General features: G+C 35.6%; 1 protein-coding gene and 1 long non-coding RNA gene across 2 annotated transcripts in view; one reads left to right on the top strand and one right to left on the bottom strand.

Moving 5' to 3' along the window:
• Positions 1-20,641, top strand: part of LOC143303410 (uncharacterized) — a 203,844-nt gene that overhangs the window by 16,294 nt on the left and 166,909 nt on the right. The gene's annotated exons all lie outside the window — the stretch shown is intronic.
• Positions 3,835-20,641, bottom strand: part of LOC117164984 (dipeptidase 1) — a 116,370-nt gene continuing 99,563 nt past the window's right edge. The window contains exons 8-12 of the mRNA XM_076623354.1: positions 19,171-19,347; positions 12,104-12,188; positions 11,277-11,352; positions 10,851-10,989; positions 3,835-10,367 (exon numbers count right to left, since the gene is read on the bottom strand). Coding sequence (XP_076479469.1) covers positions 10,278-10,367; positions 10,851-10,989; positions 11,277-11,352; positions 12,104-12,188; positions 19,171-19,347 — 567 coding nt within the window. The 3' untranslated portion in view covers positions 3,835-10,277. The remainder of the gene's footprint in view (positions 10,368-10,850; positions 10,990-11,276; positions 11,353-12,103; positions 12,189-19,170; positions 19,348-20,641) is intronic.

Genomic DNA, 20,641 nt, shown 5'->3' with positions numbered 1-20,641 from the left:
TCTTTATTTTTATTATTTTGCGGTTTTACTATGTTCGAGTAATCAACAAATGGAAGTGTTTTACTCGCCTAACTCCCATTCCCTTAAAACGAGTCCAATGGAATTAAATTTTATGGTCCGCTTAACTCCTGCTTTTTCTCACACGATTCTGCGTTTCATCGCGGAAGGAAGCCACTAAATCTGCACTGGATCATCGTCGGATCGTAACTCTTCTCTGTCCCACCATCGGAAAACGATTCCCACCCTTTCAACCACCTTACGAGACACGCGTTGCTCACAACTTTTGAACTTCGTCGTAGAAAGCACGAGGTGGAAAGCGCGATCACTAGGTGTTTCTAAAGCGGTCAAGCAGAGTAGATATTTGTCGGTTTATCGAAGGTTGATCCTTCTGGCGGTATATTCAGTGTCTCCTAAGGTATCACAGAGTGCTTGACAGAAAGTCTTACGTATAAACTGAAATAAATAGAAAGGAAAGAAAACACCGAACCGATGGAAACTGAATCGTTCACTAAATCATCGCGCGATGATTGAAGACGCGACGCTGATCGTCAATGTTTCAACCGCCACGATTTTCTTCTCTGTTCATCGTTTCCTGCGTCTCTTTAACGAAATCCGGTCCCCCAGCCTTGTCCTCGTTCACCCTGGATGGGTGCTGGCTGTTCGCCGGAGAAGGAAAAACGGCTGGAAACGCTACTAAATCACCGTCAGGATCAGGACTCGGGGGACGACGATCAACGATGCCGCTTGAGGGAGTGTCTCTACTCCTCCAGCATCACCTGTTGGTATCGTATCCCGGTCACGGGCTATACAGGGTGGCAAGGGGAAAATCTGCTCGAGCTAGACGCCGAAAACACGCTTGCGCGAACGCAGATCGATGTGTTATATCGCAAGCTCTCTTATACGGATCCTCTGCTCTAGCTCTGTCTCCTTCTTCTGAACGTTTGTTGCGAATGAGACGTGACGCGACGTCGACGCTTATCGTCGATTTGACGAGTGCTGTTGTGTTTATCGGACATTGATTTGTATCTTCCTTTTTTTTGCTTCTCTTCCTTTTTTGGCTACAGCTCGATAAAACCTTTATGTTCTTCTTTGGTCCTCGTTTCGAGCTGAAGTTGGAATTCGATGATTAAACCAGATTGATGACTTTTGGGAAAATTTTGGTATTGGTACTGTAATTTGGTTTGTTTTATTGATTCAGTTATTTGAAAATGTTTTATTATTAAATAACTTCAGTTATGTTGCGATTTTTCTGCTACGTTGCTACTTTACCATATTATTCCATTCGTTTTCAATCCAACCGTGTTTTTCTGTTTCAAAGCTTTCCAAAGTTTCAGAAGAATATGATAGATATAATTGATTTCATGTTTCAATTTTATTCTATTTTGCTGGAGCATTAAAACTCTTTGTTTATTGAACCAAGAACGAGATTGAGAGTAAATTTCAAAAACTGTATATTCAGTCCGAAACGAAATGCCACGATACATTATACGTTTTTAAGCCACAATTAAAGTCGGAGTTAAAGTTGAAAGAAACCAAACTTTGGTAAAAATTCAATTTAATATATAATATATAATATAATTACTAGATACACATAATATTTTTGTTAGTATAGGTTTTTTTTTAGTTCAACACGTTTCGAAATTATTCTTTTATCAAATATTTTTTAAGGTATGCAAAGAACTGTATATTCTTTAACTAATCGATTTCCCGTTATCGATTCTTATATTTTTCTTTGCGCTTCCTTTCAGAGACGGATAACTTCTTTCGACAAGAAATTGTTGATCAAGTCCATTGGTTCGTAAAAGCTTAGCATGCTACTACTACGTATACTTACTTTTTATCCCTTTAACAGTTTCGATATGTTAGTACTATTTATACGACCTTTATTAGACTCGAGAAGATTTGGTTTTAAGAAAATTTTATAAAAGATTAAGCGAGAAGAATTCAATATGCATCAATCGTATAACGTTAATATTATACGTTTAACGAATTATTGTTTCGTATTTATGAATTGTCAGGGAGAGAAATGAAAAAATTCTTTTGTCACTGTATCGACTAGTTTTGTAAATAATGTTTATTAGATAATGCGTGCTTACGAGTATTAGGTAACATAATGTATTCTACGGTCCTTCATAGAAGGTGTACAAATCATTGTTCCAGCAATGTCTTCTAGATTAACATAGATAAAATCATCATCGTTGTCATCGCTATCGCCTTTGTCCTTGTTCGATTCGTTAAATCTATTTCTCTCGCCTGAGTTTGTTACCGTGCGAGCCATTTATCTTGATCGACACTTAAAATCGAATCTGTTTGTCAAACTCCGAGACCATTACTCGCTCTTTTGTTGAATTCTCAGAAATTTTTCCCGCATCTCACGGCAAATATCTTAAAATATCGAAGCGTCAACGGATAGTAAAAAATGTTTCGCGAAGTCAGTAAAGCCGACATGTGCGTGTGGGAAAAGATATTCTTCTGGATGGATCTTTATCTGTTTATTTAAGTACGAGGTTTATTCTTCAGGTTTGTAGTATCTTTTACTTCAAAGAGTTAGAACTTTAATCTAGTTTAACTCATGTTCTAAGAAAAAAACTATTAAACAAGATCGACTACATCGTGCAACGTGATGAATCACTTTGTTGAACCGAATGGTGTGCTCTTCCTCAAAATCAAGCTGATCAAATAAATATTCGGGCGCGATAGAAACGCGCAGTTGGCCTCCGATTTCTAATAAACATCATTCGATTTTAGTGTTCCGTTACACGAGTCCACGATGATCGATTCAACATTCCCGCGAGTCTTTCAACATCAAACAAACCGAAGTCCCTAAAATTATAATAGCTTATACACGATCTAGGGTTCACCACTTTGGGTATAACTAAAACTGTTGATAAATAACGTATCACTTTTGGATGTTTTCTTTTTCTAAATTCGTCAGGGCCATTCGGAGCGTATATAGCTCGTGAAAAATTGGCCTGACGATTCTTTTAAAAAATGCTCGATTTCTTTCATTTCCCTTTACGTTCGCTCAGTCACTTTTCTCCCTCATTCGCATTCTGCATTCATCCTTTATTTCTATATATATATCTATATTTGTTTTGTTTTATTTATATAATATATATAATATATATTTTTATGTAGGTAATAGCAAGTAACTTAGTCTTATGTGTCCGTTTCACGTTCGTAATTATAGCAATCTCGAGTCGAATGGAGATTAATTTATTTACGCACGGGATTCTGCATATTCTCACCATTTCATGTTCATAGGATTGTATGCCGTGTACGTGTACATGTATGCGTGCGTATTCCCCAATGATTGTATAAGATCGTGTGAATGTTTGTTGTATTGTATACATGCTTGTAAACGTACTATTTTCCTTAGGTAGTAGGTATCAATAGTGTCTCTTGCTTGTAGCGTTAATAATTAATTTATTAAAACTTTCTATATCATTTTAATCCTCATAGTCTCTTTAATAATCGCCTATACATTCCATCTCGCTCTCTCCCTTTTCTCTCCCTTCCTTATCATCATACGTCTTCTTTACAATCTCTCTCTCTCTCTCTCTCTCCCTCTCTCGCTCTCTCGTAAATAGCTGCCCTTTTATTTCGTAAACTCTCTCTTTTATTAGTTTTAAATTCATCTAAAAAGATTTTCGCGTGCAGTGTTTGTCGAATAGCTCGAGAATCGGTTTTATCATAACAACAAACTTGTATACTTCCATTTATTTAAAAAATGTTTATTTCAAAATTCGTCTACTTGATAATTTTCTATTTAAAAAAGTATAATTCAATCGTAACAAACAACTAGTTGAGTTAATGAAAATAATAAACATGATATAAACAAAAATGCTTTATTGATGGTTTAAACAGAATAGATTGCCGCAAGTCGAAAAAAAGAAAGATAAAAAATATTTGTAGGATACATTTTTAATATTGGAAAACGTATGTTTCTATATGGATTGGGCTGATCTAAGTTTAGCTTTTTTTCTCATCTATATTGCATCCTGATCTGATTGCATCGAAGCATTATTAAACAATCTAAAATCATCGAATCTTATACACTTTTCTCGAGCGTTCGACATTATAACAGTTTAAATTTAAGTAGACAAGTGAACGAAGTATCAGCATTATGTTTTCTAAGTATTTAATCGATTCCAAGTCTAAAAGTGGCAATTGTTGAGAGTTTAAACATTAAATATTAATTTGAATTTTTATTAAAATTAAGTTATAAATCTTCAAACACTAAAACTCGCGAAGAAGAAAGCTGGGATGAAGCAACTTTAAGGGAAAAGGAAACGTTAGAGAGGAGAAAATATCTAGAAAAGAAAGCAGCCTACAAATTCAATCATTTAGGTAATAGTTTATAAATATCTAAATTATCTAACGATTATTATCTTTACCGAATAAATAGGGAAAACACAATTCTGCAACTTCGTTCAATTTATCTCTTCATACGTACATTGGCTACAAAATTTTTCGCCACGAATGGTCGTAAGTATTACATTCTCGAGGAATAAAGTGAAAAATTGTAGCCAAGATCAGACAGAAACGGCTTCAAGTTTTCTCAAGTTTCGGTTTTTGAAACTGGTTCTCTTGCACATCCCCTGTTATATACATCTGTGGATTACACGTCGATATATCCTATTTACATGCGCGTGTCTCGTCTTGCCAAACTTGCCCTTTTGTGCGTTTGGACATGTCGGTTGTAATTGTATATAATATAGTAAGTTACAATATTATTAATCTGAGTTTCTAGGCAGTTGTGTGTTGTTTATGTTATGTACGTTAAGATTTATCTCTAAGGTTCTTCTGTTTCTCTTTCTCACACTCTCTCACACTGTTTCTCTCTCTGTTCAAACGTTTTACTTTCGCCCTTTACACGAACAATTGATTTTGGCCTCTGTTTTCTTGCTAAATCGGTTCAGAAAAGGAAAGTTCATCTACGCATGCGTGCTTGATCGTTTCGCTACTTAATTCATAGAAAATGAACACGTTGAACAGTTTTCGTTCGACGTTCGAGCCTTTTAAAAAGATCTTTCAGCGTATCGATACTCGACTCACAAAAGAAAATCATCGATAAATAAAATTTGCAAAAATAAGAATTCGACTTGATTCTCACGCGAGAATAAAAAAATGTAAACAAATGTTTGCCTTTATCTTCTTGAAATGCTCGAAACATCGATTTCCTTCAACTCGTTCGATATTTCTCTTGATTATTATACGACGATTTATTTCAACCGTATCCATTTCTCATTCTTCCACTTGCACTCATGTACTCACGCACGCTCGCAATGATTATCTAGAGTTTCCTCCCTCACGAGTCGATTCGAAATTAATTTCTTTTCGGCATCCACGCGGCTTCGAAACCCATCTTCGGCAATTTTTTTTTCGCCTCGAAGGAAAAACGTGATCTCTTCTTCCCCCTTATTTTTTCTCCCCATTTTTTTCTTTATACAAAGAATACACCGTTGCGGCTATACGAAACTAGAACGGTATCATTTTGTCTACATGTGAATAATTCCATGAGTCGTGTGGTTGTAACGCTATCGTAAACACAAGAGTGAGTCTTGTTTCCATCTCCATGTCCCGATCAATGGTATTGAGCAATGTACTGCCGTCGAATCAATCGTTTGAGAAATATACTTCGTCTCCCTCGAACATCGATCATGAAAAATTTTGAACAGCTATAAATAATGTACCATCGTTGATAGAATGTCGGAATCAAAGAAGCGAATCAAATACGAATTTCCTTTTCTTTTTTAGCATTCGAAGAATTTATTGTTCTCGACGCCAAGTATTTCTCAAAGAATCGATCCAATCAATATTTTTAACGTGCTAGACTTACTCTTTACGAATTAGAAATCGTAAATATCGTCCTATTGGTCTTTTACACTACTTAATCGTTCACTACGTGGCGGTTATCAGTGTTATTGCTGCTAAGAGTTCGTTCAACAGGATCCTGCTGTCTCGCTAAGGTTATTTTATCGGTAGACAATAAATTCTGCTTGTCGATTTGAAATTGTTATCCTTGTCAACGCCGAGGAAAACGCAAGCGTACGTATTTTTACTTCGAGGAAAGAAGCTTCCACTAACGATCGTACTCAAGACCTTTCGCTTCGTGTAAAGTAATTAACGATCATTCGCTGTATAAACCGATAGCCTTTAACGCAATTGTTGTTCTCGACGTCCTTTGCATTTCGCGATATATTGTGCATATTTGAGGGACTCAGTGAAAAAGTGGTACAAGCGAATTTTTTTTCGGCACTAAATAGGACAGAAATATGAAGAAATGATATCTGCGTTTATGAAGAACGTAGAAGATTTTGCTATGAATAATCAAACCTTTATAGGTATAATAACGAATATTGTTATTGTGTATAGTTGAAAGAATAGGAGTAGCAGAGATTTGTTTTAGCTAATACGTATTATAACAAGTGATAGTGCAAGTACTTTGGGTATTTTATATACTTTTTATATATTAAATGTATTCTATCCATTTTTGCATCTTTAAATTTCTCATAAATGCATAAAAATCCGCAATCTAACGACGTGTCTTAATTAGAAGCATATGCATTTCTCTATTAGAATTTAATTTTATTTATAGTTTTCTTAATTGAGAATTTTTTCGTTCGTACTAGTTTTCCTCTGAACCCTTCTTTTAATCCTGTCGAATCTATAGACGATATATCTCTTAAAATTTTCTTTTGTACAAAACGATACTTAGTTGTATTAGATCGTTCAATAAGTTTGTATAGCGATCCGTGTTTACTTTTCGTGATGTATTTTATGTACGTATTGGGTAAGCGACTAGAATGACTAATCTTGTGGCATAGAGTCGAAGAAAAGATATGAAGAAAATAAATGATAAGTACTATCCAATAGTGCAATAAGTTTTTGATCAAATGCGATGATATTAAGCTAACTAGAAATACTAATGTTTTTGAGATGTAAAACGTTATAAATACGAGACACAGGAATCTCAACAAAAAGTAAAGATTTAATTAATGATGTTAATTGACGACGAATTAAACACGCAAGATATATCGTCCAAAGTGTTGCAGAAGCATCGTATGGCGAGATATTTTGTCCTTAAATGCGTCTGTGGATACAAATGGGTTGATACAGAACGAATTTTTGTTAATTCCTTCACCATGGATTAATCTTCTACCAGAGTCGTAGAATGGTGCTGCGAGTTGTCGAAGGCGCCTTGGTTTCTTTTATATAATATATGTATATAATATATATATGTATAGTCGTTAACAATGTTAATTACAGGTACCTAAAAATTTCTCGCACGCGTTCCCCACGTCGGAAAAAAGTAAGAAAAGTCGAAATGTTCGTACAAGCTAGGACAGTCTACGCTAGTTTTCGGTATCATTCGCATCTTTTGATTCGCAGTGCGTTTTTTGCCTTTCTTCTTTGTGTCTTATTTTCACAATCGAGCGTTCCGTTTGCTATCTACCGGTGATACTTATCGTGATATTACAAAGTCGATAATGGAAAAACGTCGTTACGAAAAAATCAAAGACGCTTGCGAGAATTTCGTCGAGTAAACGCTAGGGAAATCGGTGTAATATTTGATGTATGCGAGCACGACGTTATATATATTTACAGTGTCTGCAATAATAGTAATTGATCCGATATTATTTCCCAATGTTTCACAACGCGTTTCACTTCGCAGCTCAGCTTTTGCCTCGTTCAAAATTTTCGCATCCTTCTCTTCTTGATCCTCAGCGCGTATCCTAGATTTTCGGATGACTTAGGACAATGTCCGAGAGCGATTGGCAAACCAGATGAAATATTTGTTTAGTACTTGCTCACTGTCTCTAATTTAAGTTACATCCCAAAAGAAGTTCCCTTTTCTAGATATGTAGAAGTATTTTCTACGTGTTCTCATTCCCGAGTCCTCGGTTTTATTTTACGATTTATCGACTAAAAAGTTTATTGCTACGTCTCGACTACTATATCGAAAAGGGATTTCGGCAATTATAGTTTCTCATGTCATAATGGTTCAGTATAAATTGGCTTGGCAGTGTTTCATATTGGTGAGCATAATAAATAGACCTGCCAATTTATCCGGATTTTTAATGCTTGATCTAATTTAGATAATATTCAAGTATCCAACATTAACGTCATTACGCCAAAATGACCAAGCTAAGTAGAGATTTGATTAAAAATTTCATATTGAATTTAATCTTCTATCGAAAAAGGAAATTTTAGATACAAAAGCATTTAGTATAATTTAATTCTATTCGGTTATTAGTTGAATTTTCTACTTAATTTTCTAGTTAAAGAAAGGCGCCTGTTACAAGGATGTTTCATATAGATTGAAAATTATCCACTTTGATTGGAATCTAAAGAATTTAGAAGAATTTAGTTATTTAAAATTCAAATGTAACACTACTATAAAAAGGTAATTATCTCATTTGTGTTTTTAATAACGCACAGTATGCATATACATATGTATGCAAATCTAAATAATGATAATTGAATAGCGCAGTTGATTCTATGAAATATTCAATTTTTTATATAAATATTAATTGAATATTCGAATATTATCGATATCCGGATATTCGCAGTCCTAACAAGGTATTTCGTTTACAAATGAACCAGCAGTTGCGTCAAATAATTGCGTCATGCATGCGTAATAGAAGCCTCGTTATAACAAACGTTATAAGAACATTTTTAAGGATTTCAGTCGGAGGTTGGAAACATTTAATAAGTGACGAACAAGTCTTTCCTCTTAATGGTCTTTGGTGACGAACTCTAAATGACAAAAATTCTTTGTCATTTGTAAATATAGAAACTCTAAAAGCTTTAAACAATCGTATATACGTAAATATTGGTTTCTGTGATCTGGTTTCAAAATTTCTAATTAAATGTTATAAAAGTTTCATTATTTTCTCGCCGGTTTTTCTAGTTCTTCGTTTTTTTTTCTTTTTTGGTTTTTCTTTAATTCCTTGGTCTTAAGCGCACTTGTTAAGTTGACAAGGAGCAAGCATTCAAATGATTATCTGCGTCTTTAAGGCTATAATCTTCATATCATTCGTATTAAAAAAGAAAGTATATCAAGGATAGGTGTAATATTTGGGAGATTCGTCTATTTTATATAGTAGTTATTTCGAATATATCCTAATTGCTCCTCTATGTCAAGGATATTATCATGCAGTTGTAAATTAGAAAATAAAATTTATCAAATCATTCAACGTTAAATCATGATTAATAGATCTTTTCTCTGATTGACATTTGAACGCGTGCCACCTAGTATCCATCGCTTGAGATCTTATATAATTATTCCAAGGTAGAAGTATCGAAAAACATTTATTGGATTTCTGTCAGGATAATACCGAGGGAACGTTTCTTAAAGAGTATCCTCGTTCGAATGAAATTCTTCCTAGCAAGCATTTTTGGCCGCCTCGATTGTCCGCATCATTACACGCTATTCATTCAGGAACGCTTTTTCTTACGCTTATAAGTATTCATCTATGAATATCTTCAGGACGAGCTCAGATTTCTGTATAAAATTTCTATGTAGATAAACACGCTAATAAATACGGTTTATGCTATAAATAAATTTGCCGTTGAATATATTTATGTTCCTATAAATTTCCAGTTCCTATAAATTAACAGTTTCAGTGTTAACACTTTTATAAACGAAATAAAACAAATGTTCGCGGTTTCTCAGTAAAATTCCTTTGGGAGGTAATACAGGCGCAGTGTGTATCAAAAAGCTGATTTCCGTAGATGCAATCGATACAGGGAAACAAATAAAAAGTTCTCAATAATTATATATCTGCTTGATAGTATGGACGGACGTATCCAGCTATTAAAATAGCAGCAAATTAACCATTATACGTTATACAGATATGTTCTTTCAGCGAAGTGCGATAACAATATGAGGAACAAGATAGTTTGTTCATAAAGTTAGTCAAAAATGGCAAAAAAAATACAATCGCATAATTCATGGCGGCGCGGCGTGTGAATGAGAGGAGAAAAAGATAAGGAAGGAAATTGAACTTGTCCTGAAGATGATCGTTCAACACATGGTCTCGATCTTATCAATTTTCACAGATGGAACGTACGTTCTTGTTCAATTTTTCATCTTTCATAAGGCGCGATCGAGTTCCCCGGAGAACTCAAAAAGATGTTTTCAGGGAAAAACGATCTTTTAGCTGATCCAGTCCGCACGTTTACAGGGTCCTATAGTTCCATGAGACGTGTCGAATCTTCGGCGATCGTAGAAAATCGAGGAATCCTGCTGTGAATGTCCTCAAAGAAGATCAAGACGCTCCGTAGACGCATGCGGAGTTGTCAGGTGGACTGATTTTCTCCACTGGCAATACTGCCGCTCTGTGCCATTCGTCGCGCACCTAAAATTCCATTTTTTTAATAGCTAAGAACGTACGGCAATATACATAAATATCGATAGAATTTAAATAATAATCTCGCGTAGAAGGCAAATTTTAATTGCTTTGGAATCTTTGAATTATTCAACGTTTTATGAGTAACAAACTCGAGGTTATAACATTTTGCATATTTTATGATAAGGACATTTTGTTTATCTTAGAGTCCTTATTATTTTAGCTAATTTTGTTTTTAAAATTTTAGTTGGTTGTTACAACAAATTTTATCCGGTAAATCTTATAAATCGTAATAAACAAATAAAGATAATTTCCATGTTATATTCGGAATACGAACTTTTAATATAAATTTATATTATATGTACTGTAGTATAAACTTATCCATTCCATCTATTCCTCTTGAACAAGTATATCTCTTATACAATCAGCACAAATCCTATTTTACTCTTTGATTATATCCATTTTAATTAATTGGCAAGAAATATAACTCACCTGCTCGACCTTAGCGAATACCCTCAATAAATTGAGGCCAGCTAGCTTTTTAATGTCTTCCTCCGTCCACGTTGGATCCTCCAGCAGAGTAGCCAACAATTGCGGATACCTCGAAACATCCTCCAAGCCGGTAGGAGTGCTGAAAAGCGCATCGATAATCGCAGTGTCGGTTTATTTGATTCATAATGACCTCTATCATTCAGAGAATAGATGTTCGACACTAAAATTCGTTTCAGCAGTCTCGTATCAATGGAAGCAATTTTACGATTTACGCGTTCGCCTAAGTGTTCATTGTGTGTGCCAGTGAAATGTTGGCAAACTCCCTCCCCATAGATACAACAGTAATTGCTTCATTGACCCGAGTATCGATAATGATTATTCTCTGAATGCGCGTTGTTGCGCCGAGGATACTCGAAAGATAATTACAAATTTATCCCGTCGAAACCGGCTCCTATTCCAACGTGATCGATCCCCGCCACCTTTCGAATGTGATTGATGTGTGCTGAAACAGCATGGTCGTCCTTAATAAACTTGGTCGTGCCGTGGCATTTGAAATGTGGATTTTATTATTTTCAACCTGCACCGTCATTACTGTACTCCATTTGAACAAAATGCGTTTCTGCTTGATTGTTAATTGGTCCCGGCGCGCGTGTTAATCAGTTTCACATTAATTTACGTGAACGCGATCGAACAGAAGAAACGAATCATTGTTCAGCTCGAATATAAATGTGTTTTATCAACATAGTAGAAGTCAATCCATTCTTATATTTATTGTTTTATACCATTCTTCTCGATAGGACTGTCGCGTGTTCATTTCGCTGAAGTTCGGACTGGAGAGATTTCCGAGGTAATTTTTCGGAATTTCAAGGATTCTAAGTTCCAATTATTTTTGAATTCTCAGCTCCTACACAGAGCACGGTGATCTCAATCTTTCAGTCAACAGCCCAGTTATAAATTATATTATCTTGCGTACTTCGCAAATCAGTTCACAATCGATGTTGAATTTTAATCTTTACTTTTTAGAAATATCCATATTTTCAGTATTTGCAAAGGTTTGACAACATTTATCGAAATAATAAATTCAGTATTCGAAATTAAATGTGTTTATATCAAACAATCGTGATTTGTAAAATGGATCATGTTATTGCGTAGTGGAAAGAATTTCAAAGCTAATAATTGCAATGGAGTTTCTCCTACAGCCGACTATTGCTTTAAGTAAGAACGAAATAACATATCGATGATGCTTTACGTACCAATAACGTCTTTTATGGTGGCTGTACTGTTGCACGTTATGAAGTATGTATAAAACGGAACCATTGCTACACCGCCATTTTTAGCCTGCGAACAGATGTATTAACCTGAGATATGCCAAAATTGTACAGCTCTGAATATTATTCGCGCAAAGAGAAGCGATTGTAAAATGGTGCGGAGAAGAATAAAGCGGTTATTTCATTTTCTGCGAATATACAAAGGCATTGGATTTTTATTGTGTTTTCAAAAAATTCTTCTCATTCTTGCAGTATACATATGGACTGTTTCAAAAGATGAATATAGGTAAAAAATTTAGAAAGTTGCTGGTAGTTTGTAAAATTCATAAATAGAGTCGATAAAAAGCTATCAATTTCAGAGTATGTGATAACTGTTGAGATCAGTTTGTGGAAAATGCGCATATCGTTCGTAATTCAATTCGTTATTTATGTAGGATAACAGCTTTCGGATAAATTTAGTAATTTACCTTGACGTACTGTATTACGTAATTTACAAAATGTATCTACAGAACGCAATAGCGCACAATTAACGAAATCTTTAAACAAAAATTACATAGATCGTTCGAATAAAGTATTCGAATCTGTAAATTCAATTCTCTAATTGTCAAATCTGAAAAGCACAAGATGCTATGATAAAGTATTCGCGTGACACGCAAGCTTTTGGAAGCTACAGAAAGTAACGGTTTACATCGATTCGTAGTTTACGATTTCTCCGCTTCAATCTACGATTCGAATGTTCTACGCTGTTGGACGATATTAAAAAAGTTGCGATTCGAGACGGCATACTTTCTGAAATGCGACTGGGAAACGCACGTTGAAATTCGATGAGCTGGTTGCTTGTTCAAATCTGGGACGCATTCGTAGCTTTCCATATTGATTTCGTCCAGAGTCCTTTTTCAAAAGACAAACGGAAACGACTTTGGCTACCATCAGAATCATCTGTTTCCACTTGCTTTTATGTTCCTGTTCTTATAGCGTTGGTAAAGGGGACATCTGAAGATCTGCACGCAATCGATATTATAGGGTAACAAAGAAATCGGTGGTTATGTTGCAAAAAGTTTACGCGTCTGTTCTTTCTCCGGAAGTTTTATTTACTATCTAGTATAACTACGTTAGATTGTAAAAGGAACAACTTCCACGTTGTTAGATGACAGAGTCATTGATAATTTTCTATTTCAAGCCGACTTTTTGAAGCATTTAATTTCTTTAGTTGTGTGATTTTTTCAGTAGACCAGTGGTATGGGTCTTGCGGTCAGCTCTTGAATTGCTCGCCAATAAAATTCGAAGAGATCGTAAAGTTACTCCAGAGGAATGCAATTTCACTTCCATTCCGCGGAGACGGTACACATTGCATTGAAATTTTAATACCACCAACTGCTATAAATCATATTCCTCGCTTACTAGGATTTTTGAACAATTGATTCGGAATTCCATGAAACATTTAATATCCACGACGCGACGTGTCCGCGCGTCGTGTCATCGGAAATCGCCGTGTTTCCCGATACAAAATTTTGCTTTTTCGAATTTTGCCATAGTACAATGAAAACGTTTCTCTCGCTTGACGTTATAAAGTTCGTTCACCAATGCTTGTCGCGCTTAAATTTGGCATGAGGTTGCTTTACTCCTTTCCGATGATATTTAGATGAATATTCATTTGATCTATCCAATTTTAATTTGCGCCATTAACCAATAATTTAGCAGCTTAAGCGGAATTTATAAGTGGAATTTACGTTACTCGCATATGTTAAGATTAGCATTACGAGAAATTATTTAAAGCTACTCTGCAGATTCTCTTATCAATTTGCATGATAGAGATTTTATGGATTTTACGGTACAGTAATCGATACACTCTAATTAAAAAGAAAAGTTAGCTATAGACATAGAATCGGCACGAAAGAAGCGCGATAAACTACTCTAATTTCCTCCATTTAGCTGACCTCTATATTCCTCGTTCAACTTAACTTTATAATCCGGTCCAAGATAGCAACGCAGCTACATCTGGCCGATTCGTCAATGCCGAACTTTTGATGAAAATCTAAAGAATCTCTTAAAGTACCGGACCGATTTTTATCCGTTTCGGTTAACACGAAATGCTTGGAGCTAGTGCGCCATGGCCATCCAGTTTTATCAGGACCTTTTTATCTCTACCTCCTATCGACAATTACTGAATGTGCCAATCGAGAGAAGAGACAATGCCCTCCCGTCTAGTCGATACCTGACCTGACTTAAACTATGAAGTAGCCAGCGTTAATTGGGGCAGCAGTGTGGCACAGCTAATAACATGTTACCAGACAGGCCATCGTTCGGCCTCTGATTGGTGTAACTCATCCCCTTGTCGCTTCGTCATGATCGAGCCAGTATTGATTGTACCGGTGAAGCAAATAAGAAACACATATTGATTCTTTCTTGTAAAGATACAATTAGCAGGGATTTTAATCAAACTAATTGGATTAGTAGATATTGCTTGCCTCTTAATATCCGACTGTGATTTGATTTTCATATAATTCAAATTTTATTTTAAGAATATTTATATAATGTTTCACTGTTTCTTTTTAAATTCTTTGTCAAGTTCACATTAAAAATTCGCGCGCCTATTACGAATTTTATACAAAAAGATTTTCCATATACAAAAAAGAATTAATAATTGCCAGTCGAGTGCACGAACGCATGGTTAAATGGAATTTAAGGCATTGTTGTCGTCGTCTCAAATTTAATCCGATAGATTAACTTGAAGCATCGACACAGGGTAATTGTCATTTCGACGTCAGTGATTGGCAGGCGCAGCGATAGGATTAAATTTTAATCGAGCTTTGCACGCGAGACTTAATCACTTACAATCAGTTTACCCAATGTTGTGTCGTTAATGTGAAATCACTTACGAATCCAATAATTGTGGAAGCTTGGCCACACGCTACAGCGTAAATTACTGCGAGAACTTTGTGCTTCGAATGGAAGATCATCGCAATTCGAGTTTCTTCTGATTTAGAATCCTGATGATTTATTTCTTCGGCTTTCTAACTTTCGTGCGCGAACTCGACGAAAACCGTGGAGAGTATTACTGTCCGAAAAGGAAAGTTTAACGCACGTAGAGGGTCGTAAATATATAGATAATTGTTTAGCCCGAGTGTTTATGATGCATGGGAACGTTTTAAAAACAGATTGTACATTCTCATTGGCCAGTTGACTTCCTTGTCGGATAAATCATGTACCTTCACGTATTGTAATCCCAATTTAATCCTACAGAATTCTCTGCAGAACCATTTTTTGCCAGCCTCATTGACCCAGCTCGTATATTATTTTATACGAGTATCCCGTGTGACTTTTTTCCACCATTATCCCAAGCGCGAATTCCGCGCCACGTTGAACATGTACTTTCTGCCCTGAATATATCCTCTTGGTCGTTTCGAACTCGCTTCGAATTTCCCTCTTTTTTCATCCCCTATGCTTTTTTCTCGATTCGTTTGCACGGATCTGACACATTCAACGGACGAATTCACCCCCTTTTCCTTGTTGTTCAGCTGACGTTTCAACCGCTCGACTGGTTTCGAATTTCAGACAAGAAGACAGAGGAAGAAATAGATAGATAGATAGATAGATAGATACGATAGATAGATAGATACGATAGATAGATAGATACGATAGATAGATAGGTAGATAGATACACGGAGAGAGAGGACAGAGAGAGAGAGAGAGAGAAAGAGAGAGAAGGAGAGGCACGTAATGCGTTTTCATCAAATCCTAGAACGAGGCTGGACCGGGCCAACCCTGAACTTTTCGAAACACCCGACCTGGTTCTAGTCGCGTGTTTACTGACCTAAAACCAAATAATCTCTTCGTTGGCCAACGTTTGCGAACAGTTGGTCAAAACGGATGGAAGGGTTAGGAATACTCGTATGTATTTTTGTACACATATACTTTCGAACTATAAGTAAGTTAATCACTCGAAGCAAGAAGTAATAGCCGATGATAGAGGAAACATTTTGATCTAGTGACTACAAAGTTTAGCTTCGACTATTAGACTTATTGCTGGGCTATTTACGAATGTACATATATATATATATATATATATATATATATATATATATATATATATCGTGGGAAATATAAATGTGCATAAATGGACAAAATGTATAATTAGGATTTAAAATTCATATTTATATTCAATATCAATTTCAACGCCAAAATTAATATTAATATTAACTATTAATTTTTGCATTAAATATTAATATTAATTTTGACATTAAACATTAAAGGTTTACATTGAACATTTATAATTTATTATTTGATGTTAAATTTTATAGCTTCCATTACTATAGAACGAAAGCAGATTGAACGTAAGTTTACTAAACGCAAAATATTTCCTTTATGTTTTTCAATCTTACTCGACCGATGTGTAATTTTAAAGTATCTCATGTCCTTGACATTATAACTAGCGTTACTATGTCCACATATTTCATTAACTTTAAAAATTATATCGCTGTAATTGATTTCCAGAGTTCGCGCACGCTTTTCAAAATTTGTTATTTAACATTAGAATGCCATGAACTTTAAGTATATATTATCTGAAAGGGGATTAAACTTAATGTCGGTTCACTAACTTTCAATGTAGCAGTTGGAAAACTGTAACTAAAACGTTAAAATTTATCGAGCGACCCAAAAAGCTACGACGACGCGACGGTCGGTAGTGGGTTAAGCATGGATTACATCATAAATGCTCACTAACAATTTTATCTGCTACCGTATTTACGCTCAAACTGAATTATTTTCTGCTGCTTTTTTGCGTACAAAGACCATCATTTTGGGCGGACCAACGAGATTGCTTGGAGATTTTAACAACGCTGAGCTTGTAAAAGATACGCGACAACTAGATTAGTTAGTGCTTCAGTTTATTTTTCAAAATGTGGTATTAATATTTATAAATTTTTTATTTTCTGGAAGAAGTATTCGAACGATTATCTATTTACCCCTGTCCAGCCTGGAAATTAGTTAAATTCAAATATACTTGACAAATTCTCGAACTCGATTTTCTCGAAAATCAAGCCTGGAACGAAAAAAATTTATGCTATACATTCGTTTCTTATTTTTTCGCAAGGAATCACCCGAGAAACATGTTATACACGTTATTCGGCTGCACTTTATGTGTTATATAATGAAGTTAATTATTGAATATTTTATGACCCTGAAACAGATAAAATAAAATTGTCTTTGAAAAGCGACACTTATTATTGCTACAACCAAATAATTACTGTCTGTTAAGTTCAACAGTCGCCGTTGGCTTTGCCCTAGAAATTCAAAATGCAAAATATGAGGTTACCTTATTTATGACTTGATATATTTCTACTGGCGCGCTTAACGATAATTTACCAGAAATTTTTCAGAATTATACGACGTTGCATATTTCAGAGCAATCAAGAGTAGGAAAAACATTGATGACTGTATTTTCCACGACTCTACGGCTTGGTCCAGAACAAATTCATTGATCTTAATAAAATATCTACTTAGCTCCTCCGAGACGTAGAAAAACTCGTAACCGTAATGTTAGGATTTTTATGTTGGTTCCTATCTCCTATATCCGGTTAATAGTTTCTACGCGGAAAATGTACATAGACATGTGCATACAGTGTTAATCATGCGAGCAAACTTTATACATGTTACTCTAAGAATCGCAATAGATTGAAATATACTACACCATAACAATAAATTTTCGCAAAATATTATATTCTATTCGCACACTTTTTCTCCCGCAATGTTGTCTCTGGCATTCACATTGTTGAACATTTCTTTAGTCCATGAAATTTATCTTGTTTTAATGATTTTAAAAAGTTTAATAAAGCGCGGTTTAACAAATCATCAGTGATTACCGTGACAGTCAACGTGTGAACAATTGAGTAACATAAAAAGTAAAAAATCAAGAGAAGTGGACTTATCGAGTAAATGGATGAAAGTAGATAGTGAAAACACATTTTCGACCATCCATCGCACATTTTCTATAGCTGGTCAAACTTGCTCCGTTCGTATGCAACACGCGGCACCCTGCTGCACTCATTGCATCACTTTGTGCAGGCGTCGAGTGCTCTTGGCGGTTCAACTCTTACACCGCGTCGCGGCGCCTTCAGATGAACTTGCGAACGTGTAAGTCGATTTTTCTCCTTCCATTTTAATTCTTACCCCCTCTCCATCTACCTTCCCTTGGTTTACAACAACATTCTGCGCGACCTTCCCTTTTTTCGTCCACGTTCGTTTCCGACAAAAAGGATATAACCTAACAAACACGAAGATGGTACCCCGCTGGGGCTAGCCACCCACATGTTATATTATTATACCACTAAGCTATAATATTTTACCAAATATCCTACTGGACAAATTGTAAAATTTAAATAAATAAATAAAAAAAAAACGTTCGTTTCCGCAACCAAATACTTGGCTTTTTACGACGTCGTTTCTTCTGCTTTGTCCTTTTCTATAGGTTCCTTTGCTAATTGATATACAGTGTTTCTCCTATCATTTGATACTTCTGTTAAATGATACTGTGTTTATCGAGTTATTGTCGGTTTGTAGCGAAATCGAAGAATTTCAAAGTAATATATTTACATAAAAATAGCAGTTTCTATAGTAAACATTTTTAAAAATGAACGATCTTATTATTCAGCGCAATATATATTATTACATTTAAAGAATAAGAAGTTTGGGGTTGAATATTCCAGTTTCATCAATACGTAAAATTTAACATTGTCTTGTTGTATTTAATTATTTTTATGCTTGTCGTATTTAATAGTTTCTATGCTATTTTACATATATATTTTTTTTATTAATTTTTTATTGAACGCTCTGGCAGTCTTTCGATACTACGTTTTATTGTCTAAAGGTTACGGTTGAAAAGAATTGAATTCTACTGGAAACAAGGATTTATGCAGTGTCCAATTCATGGAAAGGGAAGCGCATAACGTTCGTCTGATCGAGTATCGAAATTGGCTTAACCTTGCCGCACTATCCTATCGCATTTCCATGCACTCCTAACTTTTCCATGTCGATGTGGTTGCACGGGAACTTACCAGATTTCTAAGCACGTCGTCTGGCACGTTTCTAGTGGAATTGCAAAGTGCCCTGGCAGCACTGTGAGAGAAAATCACCGGTGCCCTCGTCGTCTGCAGGGCCGCCCTCATAGTCCTTGTTGAGACATGAGAGAGATCCACAAGCATTCCCAGTCTGTTTAGTTCCCTGACAACTGCCTGAAAAATAATAAGATATAAGTATGCATATTTCATGCTTAATTTTTGTTAACCCTTACTCTGTAATCGTCGACCCTTTCTTTTGAATAAAAAATTGCATTTTCTGCAGTTATTGCAAAAATTATTGTACGAATAAAAATACTTCTATACAGAGAGTTTTCACACTTTTATATACTTCGAGTCCCTTGAACTTCATAAAATGATAAGAACTAGACGGACGAAAAAAGTAGCGACGAGAAAATTGACTAATCTCTTTCATAGAAGATTACTCACTTTCATAACCACACCGTGAGAAAAACGGACAATACAATAATGGAAAAAGAAATTTCAAGCGAAATGTTACGTTAACACAACGTTGACCTTTAATTAAATCAGCACATCACTGTGACACTACTGTATAATTTCAAGAATAATTTCAAGAAATTATCGCGTACGTTATCACCGCCCACGTGACTGAATTAACTCTTGGCTCTAGATAGGATAAATACCGTCGACTGTTAAATGTGCCGATGACGTGGCCAAATAATTGTCACGTATTTAAAGATCGACAGAGGTTGGCTTTCGATACGTGGATTTGGTCGAACCGCGTGTAATTCCATGAACACGGTTAGAATGCAAATTTTCATGCTGACCACCGCCGCCAAAGAGATTACATGATTTTACAGTTTGCATTACCTTCAGCCACGGCGAACTTTATTCGTACGCAAAACGACTCGAATTTCGTTTCAGCAGCCTAGTTTTCGAGCAGCCACGTGTTCCTGTTTTGCATTCGCCGCTGCCACGGACATTATAGAAATTAACTGACATAACGGATGGCCGTGTATTCTGTCATGATGCATACGTATACGTGCTCTTTAATTAACAGAACGAAACTCACAGAGCGCAACATTGACCGTACAAGGTTGCGTTGCTCTAACAATCTTTTTTTCACCCTCTCCAGTATCCGCCACCCTAGCGAACCTTTTTCTTCTTTCCATGCACCGTGCTTTTCTGTTTCATACCGCAGCTCGGTTAGCGTATAAAACTTAATTGCCCGTGAATCGTGAGCAACTCGAAAACGAAAATATACACGCACTGGCCATACACTACATACACTGCATTTTAAACGTATTATTCTGCGTCGATTTTTTCATCTCTGGCGCGGCCGCTGTGTTTTTTCAGTAAGATCGAAAACCAAAGTGTACACTGTTGCCTATGTCATGGACATTTTGGTCGATTTGTATTAACGGTACACGAACGTTCACTGCAAACAAACGATCGAAAACAATACTCGCTTTTTTCTTATGAAATTACA

Source organism: Bombus vancouverensis, chromosome 12 (assembly GCF_051014615.1).
Source record: "Bombus vancouverensis nearcticus chromosome 12, iyBomVanc1_principal, whole genome shotgun sequence".
NCBI classification, from domain to species: domain Eukaryota; kingdom Metazoa; phylum Arthropoda; class Insecta; order Hymenoptera; family Apidae; genus Bombus; species Bombus vancouverensis.
Note: the sequence above shows the minus strand (reverse complement) of the source record. Positions and strands in the feature narration are given on the sequence as shown.